A 19,250-nucleotide genomic window follows, 5' to 3' on the forward strand; every position below is an offset into this window, starting at 1 on the left:
ATAACATATGAATATGACAAAGGACTCATTAGTAACTCTAGTAATTCACTGAGTAAATTTGCACAAATAAGATGTTCAAAATTAAGGGATTGCTCATAAGCCAATTGAAAACCAAAGATGTATTGTTACAACCCTGTTCAATGTCAATATTAGTCCTTGGCTACATCAAATTGACTTGTAAAGTGAAGTAGATTGAGAAAGGTTTTTCTTCAAAATTTCTACAATTGAGTGACGTAAAGGCACTTTTTCACTTTGCATGTTGTTTGAGTGTCTGTAGTGATTTTCCTAATGTAGTAAGAGTGTATTCACAGTTTTTTCGAAAGAAAGCTTTCTAATTTCCATAAGATGGGCAGAGTCTGCCTTTATTCTGAGATCAGTACTTGTTGCAGATTGTAGGCTATCATAACTCTACCATCTATAATGGATTTGTTCATACGAGCCTCTTTGTTTTTGTGGATTTCTGTGGGGATTGTATCTACGGCCAGTACAGCATGCAGTGAAGAGGATGCAGATAATACCACTTCTATAGAATTCAAACATGTGTTCGAGAATATGGCCTATGAGTTTTCTCAAAAGCCAAAGAGCTGGTCTCAAGCCCAGGAGTCCTGCAAAGAACGAGGAGGGAAACTTCTGAGGGATCTGAATTGCAAGACCAAGAGCTTCCTTCAGGACTTCTCGAAAGAGAGACACACAAAAAACCTCACTTGGTGGGTGGCTAAGGGTGTTATAGGGCAGTACCAGGGGCCAGTGATCGGTGAGTAAAAATACTGGTAACCCACTAGAAAATACTAGTAAACCACTCTATACTATGGTTCCAGGGCTCCACTGTGTCAGAGGATTTGTTTGATACTGATTTCTCTATAGCTCTAATTGAAGTTACATCCATTTTTGGACATATAAATGAATGAAATGTACCCATTGATTCTTGAATAATATGAGCTCAGTTCAAGTGTCGTACCCCATCAGAACTCAAAATATAAGCTTGTTTTACTCCAATGTTTGTAAACAAACTAAATGTAAACAAACACTGTATAGCCTCAACACATTTTTTAAACTATAATGTTGATATCATGGATTGTGAGTCCTTGCATTCATAGCTCTGTCTATGAATTTGAGAGTGGTTACCCACTGGGCACAGATATCAGTTCAATGTCAAGTTTTGATTTAAATTTGTCAACTAACATGATTTCAGTGTAAAATAACAAAAAATATCACCATGTCATTGACTTCATGTTGGGTGAAAAAAAGACAAAATGCTCTTACATTGATGACTTTTTTCAAAATTCAGTCAGTTTTCTACATTGATTCAACTTCATCACATGACATTCTTCTGTTGAAATGATGTGGGAACAACATTGATTCAACCAGTTTTTGCCCAGTGGGTACATTTCTCCAGCCCCATCCCTTAGCTTTTTAGTAAAACAGTGGCGGGGAGTACACTTTGTTATTGTTTCAACTGCTGATTGCAGCTTTAAGCTCTCTGTGAACCATGAAAATGGAATAGATTTTGTAATTCAATGATAAAGTTGAGTGATCTTAATTAAGCCACTGCTTATGGTCTTCGTGGAATTCATGAGCTGTACAGAGGCACTTTGTCTTAACTGGAAACCCTGACAGTTACCAGTTGTGAGGCACGTCTTCACTATAGATAGATTATCAGTGTCAAATGATGTCAGGAAATCCATTATTTTTATGTAATGAGACCTATTTCCACCTGTCTTGGAACATAGCCATAGGGAAAACTTAGAACCAGGCTTTCATACTCGATCCGTCAGCTATAATATAAGGACATTTTAAATGATACATTTTTGTTGGAAAACCGAATGTTAAAATACCAGTGTTATATGGAAAACAGTCAATTTCATAGCTTTTCAATAATTGTCTCATGTGTCTGTAGTGTATAATGCTACAGGAGAGACTGGTACTTCTAAGAGTAATGGGAGGGTCCCGCTCCTCTGCACCTATGTGATGATGGATCCCTTTCAGCTGGTGACCTCAACCAACTGCAGCGCTCAGCGTGGCTTCCTCTGCACCCTGGGTACAGCACCTTCAATAACCCCATTTTAACATGTTTTAAAAAATGTGTCCTGATCCTTATTGTAAGCAGATATGCTGCAGCATTTTCTCTCGTTATTTAACAATAGTGTAGAGGCCTCACTGATATAATGAATGAAATCTGTGCTGTACAATTCTTGTTCTACAGTTTTTAATATCTCTACAAATGCATCAAAGAGTATGGTAAGTGGCTTTTATTAGTGGCCTTTATCAGTTGGTGTAATCCTATGGTGCAGCGTCAGTAACGTTATTGTGAATATGAATGGTTCCTGTTGATTTTTGTAGGACAAACAGGGAGCAAGTGGCAAATCAAGACACTGGAGAAGCCGTCAAATTAAAGTAAACCGTAAGTTGGTGTAAAGTATGATGGCAAATTTGTTTCACGGTTTCAACCAACCATTTACTTCCACAAACTAAACGTCTCTCTCTCTTTCTCTCTCTCCTCTCCTTGTCATCCTACAGGTATGTCAAGGAGTCTGTCTAGCATGGAGAAACAAGTGACCAAGATGGATGAGCTCCTCAAGGTCAGAAATGTTGCGGTGTTAAAAGTGCAGTGTGATATTTTGTCACATCCCATTGTGCACAGACGTCAATTCATTGTCTATTCCACGTTGGTTCAACATAGTTTTGTTCAAATTACATGGAAACAACGTTGATTCAACCAGTGTGTGCCCAGTGGGATTTTCAAAGCACTTTTTGCTATCAAAGCATTGACACAATTATAGTTTTCAGTGGTTGGTAGTTTTGCAGTCATATCCTCTGTTTTGTTTCAGGAGGCTCAGATGGAACTGGAAAGAATGGAAAAGGCTATAGGAGAGCCTACAGACGCCAACGGGGTAAAGCATCACAATGACCATGGACATGTATTAAGTTGGGTGTGGTCAGTGGAGTAGATGACAGAGTTTAGGGCCACTGGAACTTTCCGTCAAAGTGCTCTCTCTCACCACAGAGATATATTATTATCAAATCAGCAAACAGTGAATGTAATTAAATAAGTGATACTGTTGTATCTGGTCAATTTGGACCTAACCTGTACCCTCCCCCAGCAGAAAAAGTACCTTGAGCTTCTACTACATGGAACACAGATGCTGTTTCCAAGTGCTTTGAGATTAGACAACACAACAGCTAGCCTCCTCATCAACTGTGCTGGGGGTGTCATACTCCTCAAAATGAAAAGATGTAGCGAGGACAGTGACACTAAAGTGGTGGGTCAAGCAATGATCGCATAGTTGTACCACAGTAGGTGCACGTAAAATGTAAATGTTGGATTACATACTGAAAACCTAATGTACTGTACATACTGAAAACCTAATGTCCATACTCTAAACCTCATGTGCTGTACATACTGTAAACATATAGATGTTTTTAGTGTTGTGACATATGACAATAGAGAGGGCATTTTGCTGATGCTCTGCTGTCTTCAAACAGGACAAGGAAATGTTTGATTTGACCTTTGAGATTTATAAGGCGGTAAGCTTAGTAATGACCACAGAACTAAATGAGGCCTTCATCGTGAAGCACCCAACAGGCAGCATCTACCAGATCAGGTTAGTGTTTAACACCTGGGCCTCCATCATCTCACTCATTGGTATAGCCGCCAATTCTAAATTCGTAGAAAAAGGGTTCTAAAAGGGTTCTTTGCACAAGGAAATGGTTCTACCAAGAATAGTTTTTTGAAGAAACCTTTTTGAAAGAGAAAATTTCTTTGTAAGGCAAAGAGTTCTACCTAGAACCGTTTTCATCCTACGAACCATTTTCTGGAAGAAAGGGTTATTTGATGATTGTTTGGAAGGCAAGACAGATTCCTTGGAAGTCAAGAAGGGTTCTTCTGCATAGAACCCTTCTGAATCTGAATAACCTTTTTTCTTCTTTTTTTTCTTTCTTCCATTAAAATATTTCCTGAGCATTAGTGTTTACCTCAGTCCTTAAACTTTAACATCTGGAATTTGAGTAATCTGATCAATTTAAAAATGTATGTGTGAGGTTTTAAACCACCCATATGTCAATATTTGTGTATTTACTGCATCTGGTATTCCATTAATACTTGTACATATACAGTACTGACATAGTTGGTATCTTTGCCAGTATTTTCTGTGATTTTATTGAGCAGAGAGTAGGTGAACCAGTATTATATTGTACGGTACACAGCAAATTGGCCAGTTTTACTTAGTGTTGATTTTTAAGTGTAGCCTTTCTAGTGATTCAGGAGTTCAATTAACGTAACACTCAGTGGTGTAAAAGATCCCCAGTGTTGGTGTTAATAACCAGAGTCGAGTATGATTGTGTCATTTTTACTCTGTGTACAGTCGTGGCCAAAAGTTTTGAGAATGACACAAATATAAATTTTCACAGTCTGCTGCCTCAGTTTGTATGATGGCAATTTTGCATATGCTCCAGAATGTTATGAAGATGAATTGCAATTAATTGCAAAGTCCCTCTTTGCCATGCAAATGAACTGAATCCCCCAAAAAACATTTCCACTGCATTTCAGCCCTGTAACAAAAGGACCAGCTGACATCATGTCAGGGATTTTCTCGTTAACACAGGCGTGAGTGTTGACGAGGACAAGGATGGATATCACGATGTCATGCTGATTGAGTTCGAATAACAGACTCGAAGCTTCAAAAGGAGGTTGGTGCTTGGAATCATTGTTCTTCCTCTGTCAACCATGGTTACCTGCAAGGAAACAAGTGCCATCATCATTGCTTTGCACAAAAAGGGCTTCACAGGCAAGGATATTGCCGCCAGTAAGATTGCCCCTAAATCAACCATTTATCTGATCATGAAGATCTTCACGGAGAGAGGTTCAATTGTTGTGAAGAAGGCTTCAGGGCGCCCCTGAAGACTTTTGGAGGATGGCTTGGTGTCAAGAAGGGCAGCAAATAAGCCACTTCTCTCCAGGAAAAACATCAGGGAGAGACTGATATTCTGCAAAAGGTACAGTGATTGGACTGCTGAGGACTGGGGTAAAGTCATTTTCTCTGATGAATCCCCTTTCCGATTGTTTGGGGCATCTGGAAAAAAGCTTGTCCAGAGAAGTCAAGGTGAGCGCTACCATCAGTCCTGTCATGCCAACAGTAAAGCATCCTGAGACCATTCATGTGTGGGGTTGCTTCTCAGCCAAGGGAGTGGGCTCACTCACAATTTTGCCTAAGAACACAGCCATGAATAAAGAATGATACCAACCACATCCTCTGAGAGCAACTTCTCCCAACCATCCAGGAACAGTTTGGTGACAAACAATGCCTTTTCCAGCATGACGGAGCACCTTGCCATAAGGCAAAAGTGATAACTAAGTGGCTCTGGGAACAAAACATAAATATTTTGGGTCCATGGCCAGGAAACTCCCCAGACCTTAATCCCATTGAGAACTTGTGGTCAATCCTCAAGAGGCTGGTGGACAAACAAAAACCCACAAATTGGGTTTGACAAACTCTGATTATGCAAGAATGGGCTGCCATCAGTCCGGATGTGGCCCAGAAGTTAATTGACAGCATGCCAGGGTGGTTTGCAGAGGTCTTGAAAAGAAAGGTCAACACTGCAAATATTGACTCTGCATCAACTTATTGTAATTGTCAATAAAATCCTTTGACACTTATGAAATTCTTGTAACTATACTTCACTATTCCATATTAACATCTGACAAAAAATATCTAAAGACACTGAGGCAGCAGACTTTGTGAAAATTATTATTTGTGTCATTCTCAAAACCTTTGGCCACGACTGGAGAGGAAAACACTCAAAACCACACCACTCATTATCATATTTCTCAGCATGCTCTATTGCAGGTTGATTTTCAGAATTGTTTGTTTCAATATCTGTGTTTTTGCTTGTGCATTGATTGGTTGATTAATCTTATGCTACACAAAGATAAATAGCATACATTTTACCAAACGAATTCAATCTGTTAGAAGTTGGACTAATTTCACTAATTTCTGAGATGGTTGTTCCAGTTTAGATGATGTAGGTAGTCCCAATAATCAATCTTTCCAACCCTGGCAGTCATTCTCAATGCAAATTGCGGGAGATTAAAAGTGTTGATTGTTGGATATCCTCACTCTGGCTGGACTCCAATAAGAACTACACCTTACTTTGCAAACCAGCATAATGTGACTTGCTGACCTAATGTGGCCTGTAAAACTGGAATTTCTTAACAACACTTAGGGTATAACAAAGCCCTCAAAGAAAGGCCTTATGAAACATATAAAGTATTGTCATACAGAGATTCATTTTAAAGGCTAATAAGACTGGTGGAAACCGTTCATTGAGGTTCTAGTAAGAACTCTTCAAAGATATAAGGGTTCTCGGTAGAACCTTTAGAGGATAAAATAGTTATTGGCAGAACCCTTCATAGAGGGTTCTATGCAGAACCCTTCATAAAGGGTTCTAACTTGCACCAAAAAGGGTTCCCCTATGGGGACAAACCAATGAACCCTTTATGGTTCTACTCAGCACCTTTTTTGTATAACTATGCATCTTGCTGTCCTCTACTTGAATGTAAGCTGTCTGACGCTTGTCTTCTTGTCTTCCTCAGCCTCACCCAATCACAAATGCATAACAAGGTTCTCGGGTCAGACGACGATGCATACATCAAACTTCCATCTTTCTCAGCATTACAGTCCTCTCTGGAAAACCACTCAGTTGTTAATGTGCAGGTGTGTACGGTAAACAACATTGATGTTGTTTCGTTGTGCAAATAGTATTTTATTCAGATATTCTTTTATTCCTCTCAGATGACCATTTTTATGGGCAACCCATATCCGTCGACTGAAAACATCACAGGAACAGTGTGTTCTCTTGTACTAAGGGATGGATTGACGGAAATCAGTGTAGAAAACTTGACAGAGCTAATTGAGGTAGGCTACAGGATAGAACAGGCCAACTACATTAACTTTAGCCTGCTGTCATTCCATCCTCATTTCCCTAACAGAGATGAGGGAACCATGAATGCAAATAGGTTTGGCTGTTTCTCTCCCTTCTCTATAGATCGTTCTGCCACGCCCAGATGCTCCTGTGCTCTCTGGTATAACTGTATCCTTGGAGGAAGGGGCTCAGGTTGGGACCTCTTTCAACACTACGGACCCCAACATCACAGTCATATTCACCGTAGAGCCCAGTGTCAATGTGTCCATAGAACTGCTGCTGGGCCTGGGCTCCCCACCCAATGACACCCACTATAAACACCGCACCGTCCTGAGACACACAGGTAGAGGAGGACTCCATCACCATAGTTACCCTTTGCATAACATTACACCCAGTGTGCTACTGCTTTCAGTCATTCTAGCTGTCTGGTATGTACATAGATTCACATAATGCTTTGATATTCATGGTGATTCACAAGCTTTAAGACATGTCTGTCTGACATTTCACACTGTAATTGGAGGTTGGGCTCTCAAAAGGTATTGTTGGTTTTCTTTCTTAGCCTGGGTGGTACAGAGTGATCCATGTTCATAGCCTATTGTGGTCTTTCAGAGGGTTATCGCTGGCTGGTCACCCCTGAGATGTTGGAAAAGGGAACAGGCACCTGGTATGTGAATGCCAGTCTGTTTAACTCAACCTGGAGCAAAGGATTGACACTACAGATCACCACCTTCACTACTAAGTGCATGTACTGGAACACTAAACAGCTGACATGGAGCATAGCTGGCTGCTGGGTGAGGCTGCTATTAATGAGCCCTATCCCTCCTTTGTCTCCAACAGAGTATGAACAAACCTAATTGGTAAGCATCGAAATGTGTTTGTGATATTGCGAAGGCGTTTGTCTGTGTTGTCTTGTTTTAGGTGGGTATACAGTCAACTCCCAGGATGACACATTGTCTGTGTAACCACCTGACATCGTTTGGGAGCTCTTTCTTTGTGATGCCCAACTACGTAGACGTGTCGCTCACAGCTCAGTACTTTGCCACAGTGAATGAGAACTATGTGGTGGTGGCGTTGCTCTCTGCCTTCTTTGGCCTGTACCTGGTCACTCTGCTCTGGGCCTGCTATGCAGACAGGAGGGCCCTCACCAGGGTGAGTTTATCAAGGCGTGTACAAACACAAATACACACACGCTCACACACGCACACACACACACATACACATAGACATACACACGCACACACACACATACACATAGACATACACACGCACATACACACGCACATACACATACACACGCACATACACTCACTGAAACACTTTTTTTGTTCACAGAGGAAGATGACACTCCTGAAGGATAACCACCCATGTGCCAATTATAACTACCTACTGAATGTCCAGACTGGCAGTCGGAGAGGGGCGGGTACCTCTGCCAATGTAAGATGGGGTGGTAACTGAGTAGATCCTTCATTATGTGGTCAGTTTACTTAGCATAGGAATTAGCTAATTAGAGTCTGTTTTTATGTAGGTGACAGTCAAGTTGGTGGGTACACAGGGAGAGAGTGAGCCCCACCACCTAAGTGACCCTGATAAACCAGTATTTGAGAGAAGGGGTGTGGACTTGTTCCTGGTGACCACACCGTTTCCCCTGGGGGAGCTGACGTGCATCCAGCTGTGCCATGACAACTCTGGGGGGCACCCCTCCTGGTAAGCACCAGGGCAGATGACACATCCTCCCTGTAATTATTGTGACTTGTTTAAGGTCAAGTCATGTTTAAAATGATATGTGGCACACTGAACTCTTAGGTTTGGTTCAGAATCTGCAAGACAACTAGGACCTATAAATACTGGGCTGTTAAAGTAGTTTAGGTGTGACATTATCAAGCTTTGCTCCACTCACCACAGGAGACCTGGTAGAGTTTCATCACAATGACACTTCAAAATATCATCCTTGCCTCCTCACCTTGTCACCTCCTCTCCTCCTGTTTAATACCTGTCTTAAAGGTTCAATGCTGCCGTATTTATCTCAATATCAACTAATTTCTGGGTAACAATTAAGTACCTTACTGTGATTGTTTTCAATTAAATTGTCAATAAGAAACAAAATAGCTTCTTCGGAGTGGGAAGCGGAAAGCTAGCCGTTATTAACAGAGAGGTTTGGAACTCTATTTCTTATTGATCTGTTGTCCCCAGGTAGGCCAAAACTCCATCCCACCAAAACAGGCTGAAATGTATTTTTAAACAGTTCTTACACTAAAAAGGCATTATCATCAATTTCACAGTATTATTCCAACCTCATAATGTGGAAATATAAAACACAGGGAAATCACATTTTTGACTGCACTGGAACTTTGAAGAATCTATTTCTCTACACAGGGAATAATAAGCAGTTTCCTGAGTGTAACGTCACGTTTCCTCCCACCAGGTATCTCAACAAGGTGACGATCCAAGACCTGCAGAGACAGAAGGTTTGGCATTTCCTATCCTCATCATGGCTGAGCTCCGACAGGGGGGAGGGGCTGACCAAGAAGACCCTCAACGCTGCCAAGAAGAATGAGATCAGAAGCTTTAGGTGACTGACCACTGGTAGAATACAATGTTACAACATGTACAGTATGTAGAGGATTTCTAGGCTAGATCAAACATCTTGCAATGTGTCATGGAGATTAATTCTGAACCCTTGTATCCTCGTCTACTTTTCCAATGTAATTCCTTTAAATGTCCCACACTTTCTATGTCCCAGAAATATTTTCCAGACCAGGACGTCGTCAGGCTTTAGAGACCAGCACATCTGGGTGTCCATCGTAGACCCTCCCTGGCGTAGCCCGTTCACCCGAGCACAGAGGGTGTCCTGCTGCATGAGCCTCCTGCTCTGCACCATGGCCATCAACATCGCCTTCTGGAAAATCCCCAAAAACCAGCAGTCTCCTGTCATCTTCACCATTGGTAAGTCCATAGATGTTACGAGAATTTTCAATCTCAATGATGATACTATCGCTTTGACTAATTTCCCCTAGGTTGTAAAGCTAGGGTCAATAGAAATTAGGCAAAGACTCAGATTCTGTAAAAAAGGTTATTTGTGGTTTATTCATGAGAGCTCTAAAGACAAAAATGAGGACCCAAGTCCTTTTATAATACACTCTCACATTCCTCTCTTTAGGCTACTCCCAACTCAAACAACCAGTCCTTTTCCACTAGCCACATTGTAGAGAAAGAACCATCAATCTTGTCTCATTCTTCAAGGCTTTCACTTCCCCTCCCCCGTTGGGGCCCTCTCGGTTAGAAAACCTCTGAAGGTTTTTCTGTGATCTGTTTTACAACTTCACTCTGCTTACATCCCTACTAAAGACTATAATACCCAATTATTATAATTCTAACAGAGCTACACACATCCTCATATTATGTTCTTATGATTCTCAAACATTTCACACTATTATACAATTTCAGAGTGGAACACTTTAGCCATTATCTTACAACATACAAATGATTCTATCAATAGAGATACAACATTGTACTGGATAAGTCCTTGATGGTGAGTCAATCAGTCCTCTTTTGTGACTGTGCCGTTCATATCTGAGCCCACATCTAATGAGCTGCCTCTGATAAGGATGGGAAATAATGAGCTGCCTCTGATAAGGATGGGAAATAATGAGCTGCCTCTGATAAGGATGGGAAATAATGAGCTGCCTCTGATAAGGATGGGAAATAATGAGCTGCCTCTAAGGATGGGCAATAATGAGCTGCATCTGATAAGGATGGGCAATTTTACTCTCCACTCAAATAGAAATGGGACATTTTGGCTAACGGAAAAAGTTTTTTTCTACAGTAAAAAGAGAGCAGTGCAGTACATGGGAACTACGATCAGCCTGCAATATGGATGGTAACATATCAGACTTTTAGATGCAGCTGCGTCAAGTATCAAAGACAAGGACTGGTCTCAATTATAAGTGCAAGGTCCCACTCAAGGCTCTTTTCTCCTTGGTGTTCACAGAGTTACAAGGACTAGTAGTTGTAGGCAGTGGATGGCTCTTCATAACCCTTCAATAGACAACGTTTCAGCCACATTCCTTTGACTATCCAGACCTGAACGACCATGTCACACAGCACAGAGTGGTTATTCAATGACCCCAAGCCCTTGATAAACCTTTCATACGGCTAAGGAATACTTGACCCAGAACAACACAACAAGTGTTCAGACATTGAATGATAGATTGAGTGATATAGCCTCTGTTATTGTGCCTTGACTCCATAATGGTGTGTGCTTTCATGTCCCAGGTTCGCTGGAGGTCACTTGGGAGGAGATCATGGTGGGGGTGGAAAGCGGTTTGCTCATGTTCCCCATCAACATCCTCATCATCACCATATTCCGCAGTATCAAGTCGCGGGTTGCCCAACCAAAGGAGAAGAACCACGATATGCAGGGCCTGAAACCCCTTGCTGTTACCATGCCAACCATTCTTAAGGTCCTCTCTTACCATTTTCAAAATAAAGTGTTGCTGCTGTGTTATAGTTCTGCTCCATACTTTGTCTATATCCTTCAAACCCTCCCATCGTTTATTCCTTTCAGCTGGGCCTTCCTTTTTTCTTAACTCCAAGGCCATACAATATCTTACTGGTTATAGCAACCATTAAGATTGGTATTTGGTATTTTATTAGGATCCCCATTATCTGTTGCAATAGCAGCAGCTACTCTTCCTGGGGTCCACACAAAACATGAAACATAATACAGAATGACATAATACAAAACAGAATTAGACAAGAACAGCCTCAAAGACAGAACTACATACATTATTAAGATTGGTACTAGCAACTGTGTTTATGTATGTTCTGTCCTTAAGTACTGTATTCCTGTGTGCTACGTCCTTATCTAGGACACAGAGGAGATGGTGAATCTGCTCTGTAAGAGCCAGAAGAACAAAGTGCCTGAGCTAGAGAAGAAGCTGGAGTCATGCGATGACCTTTGCTCAGCCTTGGGCAGAGTGCAAGGGGTCATTCAGCTTATGCAAGGTGCTTCACTGACACTGCAAGAGCAACCTTACAAGTCACACAGGTGTTGACGTCATTGTAATTGTTGGAGATGTCCTAAGATTTGATGCGTTTGCCTACGTATCACTAGGGTCGAGTGAGGGTGACCCACACTGGGTCTACTGCAGCAAGTTTGTCCTGTACTTCCTCCACCACCTGTCCATGTGCCTGGAGCGGCTGGATGAGAGTGCCTTCCCCACCCCAGAGGCCCGTCAACACATCCTGAACACCGTCCACCTGCAGCAGAAGACGTCCGAGATGGTTTTTACCAGCCACGTGGCTTACAGGTTGGACAATATACCTGTGCAGAGAAGGGAATATAAATAGCGGAATTAAAAGCTTTTCAAAAAAGAACTTTACACGTCATTCCCTTCCTCTCAATTTCCAATCAAGTTTAATTGCTTGGTATTTGTGTGAATATCGTTGTCATACATTACTCTGACCAAGTACCTAAACATACCTGTGTTTCCTCTGTGCCTCCTCTCCCAGTCCTCCCCATGTTGCTAGGGAGAAAAGGAAAAGCTCAAGCTGCTGGCTGCCCTGGTGGTTTGTGTTTGTGGGCTGGTTCTTGCTCGTCTCCATCAGTGTGGTGTCCACATACTTTACCCTGATGTATGGCTTTGCCTATGGGAGGGAGAAATCCATCCAGTGGGTTATCTCTCTGGCCATGTCCCTCTTCCAGAGCATCTTCATCCTGCAGCCTCTTAAGGTAAGACCAGGGGCGCTATATCTTACATGAAGAACATAGTCCTGAAGTTCTGTTCAATCAATCAGTCAATCATCAGCAGATGTAAAAACAAGAATTTTGTTTGATTCTTGGGTTTATTCTCAGGTAATTGGAATGGCGATCTTCTTTGCCCTCCTCCTCAAACCAGTGGCAGTAGAAGACAGTGAGGAGGTTGGACTACTCCTGAAAGGTAAGATCCTCTACCACAGAAGACCTACTGTACAGAGCTCTCACAAAACCCTTATGCTTTACCTTAGTGTCAGTTTTACAAAGGCATAATTGATCTGGGTTTGTCAGTACTAGTACTCTGAAAAGGCAATTACAAAATGACATCAACCCAACTCTCAGTGTTGATGAAGGGTTTTACAGAGAGAGAAGGGTTAAATTCAGTATCTAAAAGGACTGTCGTAGAGAGAAAATGTCATTTTTTTCATGCCCACGCCTACTCTTGTGCAGATATACAACAAGTCTTGGATATGAATGGCTTCTGTCAAACTATTGAAACCTGTCTGTTCAGCATAATTAATGGTATATGCATTTTAGACTGGAATAGAGCTCTAAGTCTGTTTTACTCTCAGATAGTAGGAGAAGCATAGTGTTTTGCTGCCATTTTGGCCAGGCCTCTAGTGTAAAATATATGTTTAATATCGTTGAGACTAAGCTGGTCAAATAAAGGTACAAATATCTAAAACCTGTGTTAGTATGCCACACCATGTCAGGCTCACAGGGGTTCTGTTGAGCTTCCCTTCTGAGATGTTGAAAAGAAAAGTCCTCACAAAGAGGCCTGTCTTATCTGTCTTACAGAACAACAGGAGATGTGTAAATTGTACTCCGGTAGAGAGATACACTGAAGAACCACAATTTAGCTCTACATGCTGTCTCCAGAGGATCGATGGGGTTGGAAGACCTGATGCCCTACAACAGACATCCTCTGCTCTGCTGCACTGACTATCAACGTGGCAAACTGAGAATGAGTTCTTTTAAAATATAGTTATGTTTTTATTGAATACTTGTTACTCTTATCTTATAAGAAATGTATAAGGCATAATATGTATGAATGTACTGAAAACTACTGTATAATTGAAATTGTAATATTTAGTAATAAGCTGATAGTTAGAAACTTTTATTCCTGTGGATTGTATGAAGTTACTCAATGTATGGAATTACTCTGTTATATTTATTTTATCACAAACCGCTGATATATTATTTTACATTGTACATTTATATGCACTTTTAAGTAACATACAGTCACCTCCAAAATCATTGTCACCCTTGATAAAGATGAGAAAAAAAGACTATCAAATAAATAATAGAAAACCAGAGCTATATTGAATTGTTTTCTGAGATTAAATAACACATTGCGAACGATCTTAGACCACTCCTCCATACATAATCTTTCCAGATCCATGATATCCTTCGGTCTGCGCTCTGGACTGCACTCTTCAGTTCAAACCACAGGTTTTCAATGGGGTTCAAGTTCGGAGACTGAGATGGCCTTTGCAAAATGTAGATTTTCTTGGTTAATTTATAATTTCTTTGTGAATTTTTATGTGTGCTTGGGGTCATTGTCTTGCTGGAAGATCCACTTGTAGCCAAGTTTCAGCCTCTTAGTAGAGGCAACCAGGTTTTTGGCTAAAATGTCCTGGTACTTGGTACAGTTCATGATACCGTTTGTTGACCTTAACAAGGTCCCCAAGACCAGGAAGCAAAACCGCCTCATAAAATCAAAGATCAGCCACCATATTTTACAGTAGGCATGGGGTTATTTTCTGCATATGCATCTTTCTTTCAAAGCCAAACCCACCACTAGTGTGCGTGGCAAAATTCCTCTATTTTCATCTCATCTGACCATAGCACCTTGGTGGCAACCCTTCCAAATAGACTTTTGGCATGGAAGTGGCATATAATGGTAGATTTGGAGACTTGGTGACCCCCGGTTATGTTCTGTCATTCTCCAACTGTGGCCCTTGGACATTTATTTCATCCCAAACCATCTTCATCACTGCGAGTAGGGACACGACACTCTTGGGTCCTTCACCAGGCAAGTTCACCACTCCTCCAGGGGTTTTAAACTTCTTAATTGTTGCCCTAATAGTGATTAGTGGTATACAGTGAGGCAAAAAAGTATTTAGTCAGCCACCAATTGTGCAAGTTCTCCCACTTAAAAAGATGAGAGAGGCATGTAATTATCATCATAGGTACACTTCAACTATGACAGACAAAATGAGAAAAAAAAAATAGAAAATCACACTGTAGGATTTTTAATGAATTTATTTGCAAATTATGGTGGAAAATAAGTATTTGGTCACCTACAAACAAGCAAGATTTCTGGATCTCACAGACCTGTAACTTCTTCTTTAAGAGGCTCCTCTGTCCTCCACTCGTTACCTGTATTAATGGCACCCGTTTGAACTTGTTATCAGTATAAAAGACACCTGTCCACAACCTCAAACAGTCACACTCCAAACTCCACTATGGCCAAGACCAAAGAGCTGTCAAAGGACACCAGAAACAAAATTGTAGACCTGCACCAGGCTGGGAAGACTGAATCTGCAATTAGGTAAGCAGCTTGGTTTGAAGAAATCAACTGTGGGAGCAATTATTAGGAAATGGAAGACATACAAGACCACTGATAATCTCCCTCGGTCTGGGGCTCCACGAAAGATCTCACCCCGTGGGGTCAAAATGATCACAAGAACGGTGAGCAAAAATCCCAGAACCACACGGGGGGACCTAGTGAATGACTTGCAGAGAGCTGGGACCAAAATAACAAAGCCTACCATCAGTAACACACTACGCCGCCAGGGACTCAAATCCTGCAGTGCCAGACGTGTCCCCCTGCTTAAGCCAGTACATGTCCAGGCCCGTCTGAAGTTTGCTAGAGAGCATTTGGATGATCCAGAAGAAGATTGGGAGAATGTCATATGGTCAGATGAAACCAAAATATAACTTTTTGGGAAAAACTCAACTCGTCGTGTTTGGAGGACAAAGAATGCTGAGTTGCATCCAAAGAACACCATACCTACTGTGAAGCATGGGGGTGGAAACATCATGCTTTGGGGCTGTTTTTCTGCAAAGGTACCAGGACGACTGATCCGTGTAAAGGAAAGAATGAATTGGGCCATGTATCGTGAGATTTTGAGTGAAAACCTCCTTCCATCAGCAAGGGCATTGAAGATGAAACGTGGCTGGGTCTTTCAGCATGACAATGATCCCAAACACACCGCCCGGGCAATGAAGGAGTGGCTTCGTAAGAAGCATTTCAAGGTCCTGGAGTGGCCTAACCAGTCTCCAGATCTCAACCACATAGAAAATCTTTGGAGGGAGTTGAAAGTCCGTGTTGCCCAGCAACAGCCCCAAAACAGCACTACTCTAGAGGAGATCTGCATGGAGAAATGGGCCAAAATACCAGCAACAGTGTGTGAAAACCTTGTGAAGACTTACAGAAAACGTTTGACCTCTGTCATTGCCAACAAAGGGTATATAACAAAGTATTGAGATAAACTTTTGTTATTGACCAAATACTTATTTTCCACCAGAATTTGCAAATAAATTCATTAAAAATCCTGATGTGATTTTCTGGATTTTTTTTCTTCTCATTTTGTCTGTCATAGTAGAAGTGTACCTATGATGAAAATTACAGGCCTCTCTCATCTTTTTAAGTGGGAGAACTTGCACAATTGGTGGCTGACTAAATACTTTTTTGCCCCACTGTATCTCGCTATTTTAAGCCCATAACCATGTGAGGTGTATACTTTTGTTTCGAAGTAGATTTGTTTAAGACTACCAAGAAACACTCTGTGTGACCCTAATTTAGCCCACTGCAGTAAAAGGTTCAACAAAATCTCTTTCAACCGTATTAATATGAGCATACAATAAAACCTCAGTATTTGTATTATTTATTTCACACAGTCTATTTTGCTCATCTTTGTCAAGGGTGCAAATACTTTTGGAGGTGACTGTATCTATGGGTTCACTTAGTATTATATATTTATTTATTGGAACACATTTTCAAAATTATTAAAACAATATGTCTTTGAAACTGTTTTTCCCTAAATAAGGTTATATTCCAGTGTTCTCCCCTCATCCCCATCAGAACGTGAGTCCTACTTTCACTGTGCTCAGCTGATTGTTATGAAAGAAAGGGTAACACCCATTAGGAATACACTCATATCACCCCAGACAGTTATGTAAGTTACTGTATCTCAATGCCATGGCAGAGATTGTCTAAGCACTCCTCTGACTCATGTTCGTAACTCTGTATGTCACTGCAAGCTAAGGAGTTGACCAGCAACAGCACATGTGAATAAACAGCTCTGTCCAAGTCAGTTTAAAATGTTAGGTTCTAACTTTCTGGTACAAACTCCAGGATGGACACAAAGAATTCAATTAAAATCTAATTAGATTCATTTCACCCAATTTGGACGCTTTGGCTGAATGACATAAGGATACAGAGTTACAGTCTATTAGCTACAGTACAGTAGATGTCACAGTAGGATGATCCAGTCTGGGTCAGATGGCGCTCTGTCCTCGAGATACGACTCCGCTATCTGCATCCTGTTGTCTTCACTCCACTCTCCTGCTATGACGTGGAAAGCCATCTTCCCACAGAAACTAGACAGTTGGATAGTAACTTAACCGTGATCTTATCATGAACCAGAGAGGTGGTTTCTATTAATTTTTGATAAACATGTTCTAACCCCAGACAAATGACTCCTATCCAACCCTTATGGAATCATTCTTGCACTTAGAGACAGGCCACTTTTGTACTTTCCCTATGCCTCAATACAATACACATAGATTATTTAACCTAACCCCTAACAGAATAATTACTACTGATTTTTTGGTCTCCAAAAAACTCACTGAGCAAAGGCATGTTGGAGTTGTCAACAAATGGTTATTCAGTTTAAAATCAAACTGTTGATTTTTGGATAACAATTCTTTGATGTTGGTATTGATAATGGTAACAATGTTGACTGGAACAATTGAGTCACTCACTCCTCATTCCAGACATTAGAACTGACAGCTGATAAGAAGCTGAAAAGGAAGTGACAGTTTAACAGTCTGATGTGACAAAGAACAGAACTCTCCTCATCAGAAACCTATTAGAGTCTGAATAGTTGTCTTTCTCTCTCAGTCCACAATGTTAATATGTTTTTTCCTCTGCTAGTTAGCACACACAGTGTAGTGCCCAAACCCCCTGTAAGGAAAGTATGCAAGGTCACATTATCTCTAAGACTAAGAAGGCTAAATAAAACAACAATCTAAGTCCTTGCATTCATCCCTGGGTAATGAGAAACAGGCAGCTCCACCAAAACATGACATTTCTGCTGAGGGCTTTGAGATCCATTGTGCAGTACATGCAGTTGATAATGTGTTCATTCATTTTGTGAGTCTCCATAGAACTGAAGGCTGAACCTGAGAAAATCTGTGTGTTTGTGTAATCTGTCATTTAACCTCTGCAATGCTTCAGTATCAATGGAGATTGCCATAGAGGTAAATCCCACTGCAGCAACAAGGGTGGTCCAATGGTCAGACAGAACGTTATCCATTCCAAACTAATATCTGACCCCAGTTAAAATTATTTGGGCCCTCTGCAGAATGTTTTTAATAACATTCACAAATTAATGAATTCAAGTCTATGTGAGAAATTAATTTAGTACATTTCTTGGGGAATTGCCAGCCAATAAAATGTTGGAAAAGGGGATATTAATATTCTCTGAACCTAAATTGAGTCAGTCAATTCCCCTTTAGCGCAGTAAAAATAGAGTTTGGCCATGAGCAGAAAGGAGAGTGCTTCAGGGCTTCAACCTCCGCCTGGGTGACTCATGGTAGGGAAGCAGCCTTCTCCAATTGGTTGTTTTCTTTTTATTCTTGCTATTTTAAAACCCTTAGTTGTGTTGTCCTCAGGTAGAATGTAATAAGAATAATATATTGTGTACAGTAACTTAATTGTCTTAGTTGATCTTTGTTGTTAGGTCAAACCATCCTGAGAAACCAGGACCTATGCTGCTTCATTTCCCCTATGCGCTTTACTCAATACTCCAAACAGTGGAAAATCACTGAAAATGTCATTAAACGTGAAAGTGTTTTTCGACAGTAACCTCACTTATCACCAGGTGCGAATGTAATCGTATGTGGCATCAGAGGACCTTTTCACAGAAAGATTGTTAAAATGGGGCCGGTGGAGAGCATTGGCTGAACCGGTGCCAAACCCCAAGACCCATCAAATGTTCTCTCAAACATCAACAAAAAATCCAGCACTGAACAAATCCTAGTTCTCCAGTGTGCAAACATGTAAGCCTATGTAGTTATCAGTTTGAGCAACTTTAGGCTTATGTTTACTGTGAACACTCGGGCTGTACCCCGCAGCCTTTCCTACACCATCAGACATGTGGGTAACCCCTGTCTCTCTATCCCCTACTCTGCCACATACAAACTGCATGCCCCCTGTCTGTAAACAGCACCATGCAGAGCTGAACACCAGTGGACTCTTAAAGACTATCCTCTGCCCTATCCCTATCTCAGATGGGGGTAGCAGCCTTTATTGCCACAAGGGAGAGGGAGACAGAGCTGTCAAAAC

At 41.2% G+C, this 19,250-nt stretch overlaps 1 protein-coding gene across 1 annotated transcript; it reads left to right on the forward strand.

Moving 5' to 3' along the window:
• Positions 1-338: 338 nt before the first annotated feature.
• On the forward strand, positions 339-13,989 carry LOC112235773 (polycystic kidney disease protein 1-like 2). The gene is made up of 22 exons (XM_024404295.2): positions 339-754; positions 1,898-2,038; positions 2,204-2,238; positions 2,341-2,401; positions 2,518-2,579; positions 2,829-3,260; positions 3,484-3,602; positions 6,590-6,710; positions 6,789-6,911; positions 7,042-7,261; positions 7,528-7,709; positions 7,837-8,067; positions 8,251-8,352; positions 8,444-8,622; positions 9,341-9,487; positions 9,659-9,861; positions 11,191-11,378; positions 11,787-11,922; positions 12,032-12,227; positions 12,430-12,649; positions 12,773-12,857; positions 13,472-13,989. The coding sequence occupies exons 6-22, from the start codon at positions 3,141-3,143 to the stop codon at positions 13,516-13,518; spliced, it is 2,619 nt and encodes an 872-aa protein (XP_024260063.1). The 5' UTR covers positions 339-754; positions 1,898-2,038; positions 2,204-2,238; positions 2,341-2,401; positions 2,518-2,579; positions 2,829-3,140; the 3' UTR covers positions 13,519-13,989.
• Positions 13,990-19,250: the final 5,261 nt, after the last annotated feature.

This window comes from Oncorhynchus tshawytscha, linkage group LG12 (assembly GCF_018296145.1).
Source record: "Oncorhynchus tshawytscha isolate Ot180627B linkage group LG12, Otsh_v2.0, whole genome shotgun sequence".
Taxonomy (NCBI): domain Eukaryota; kingdom Metazoa; phylum Chordata; class Actinopteri; order Salmoniformes; family Salmonidae; genus Oncorhynchus; species Oncorhynchus tshawytscha.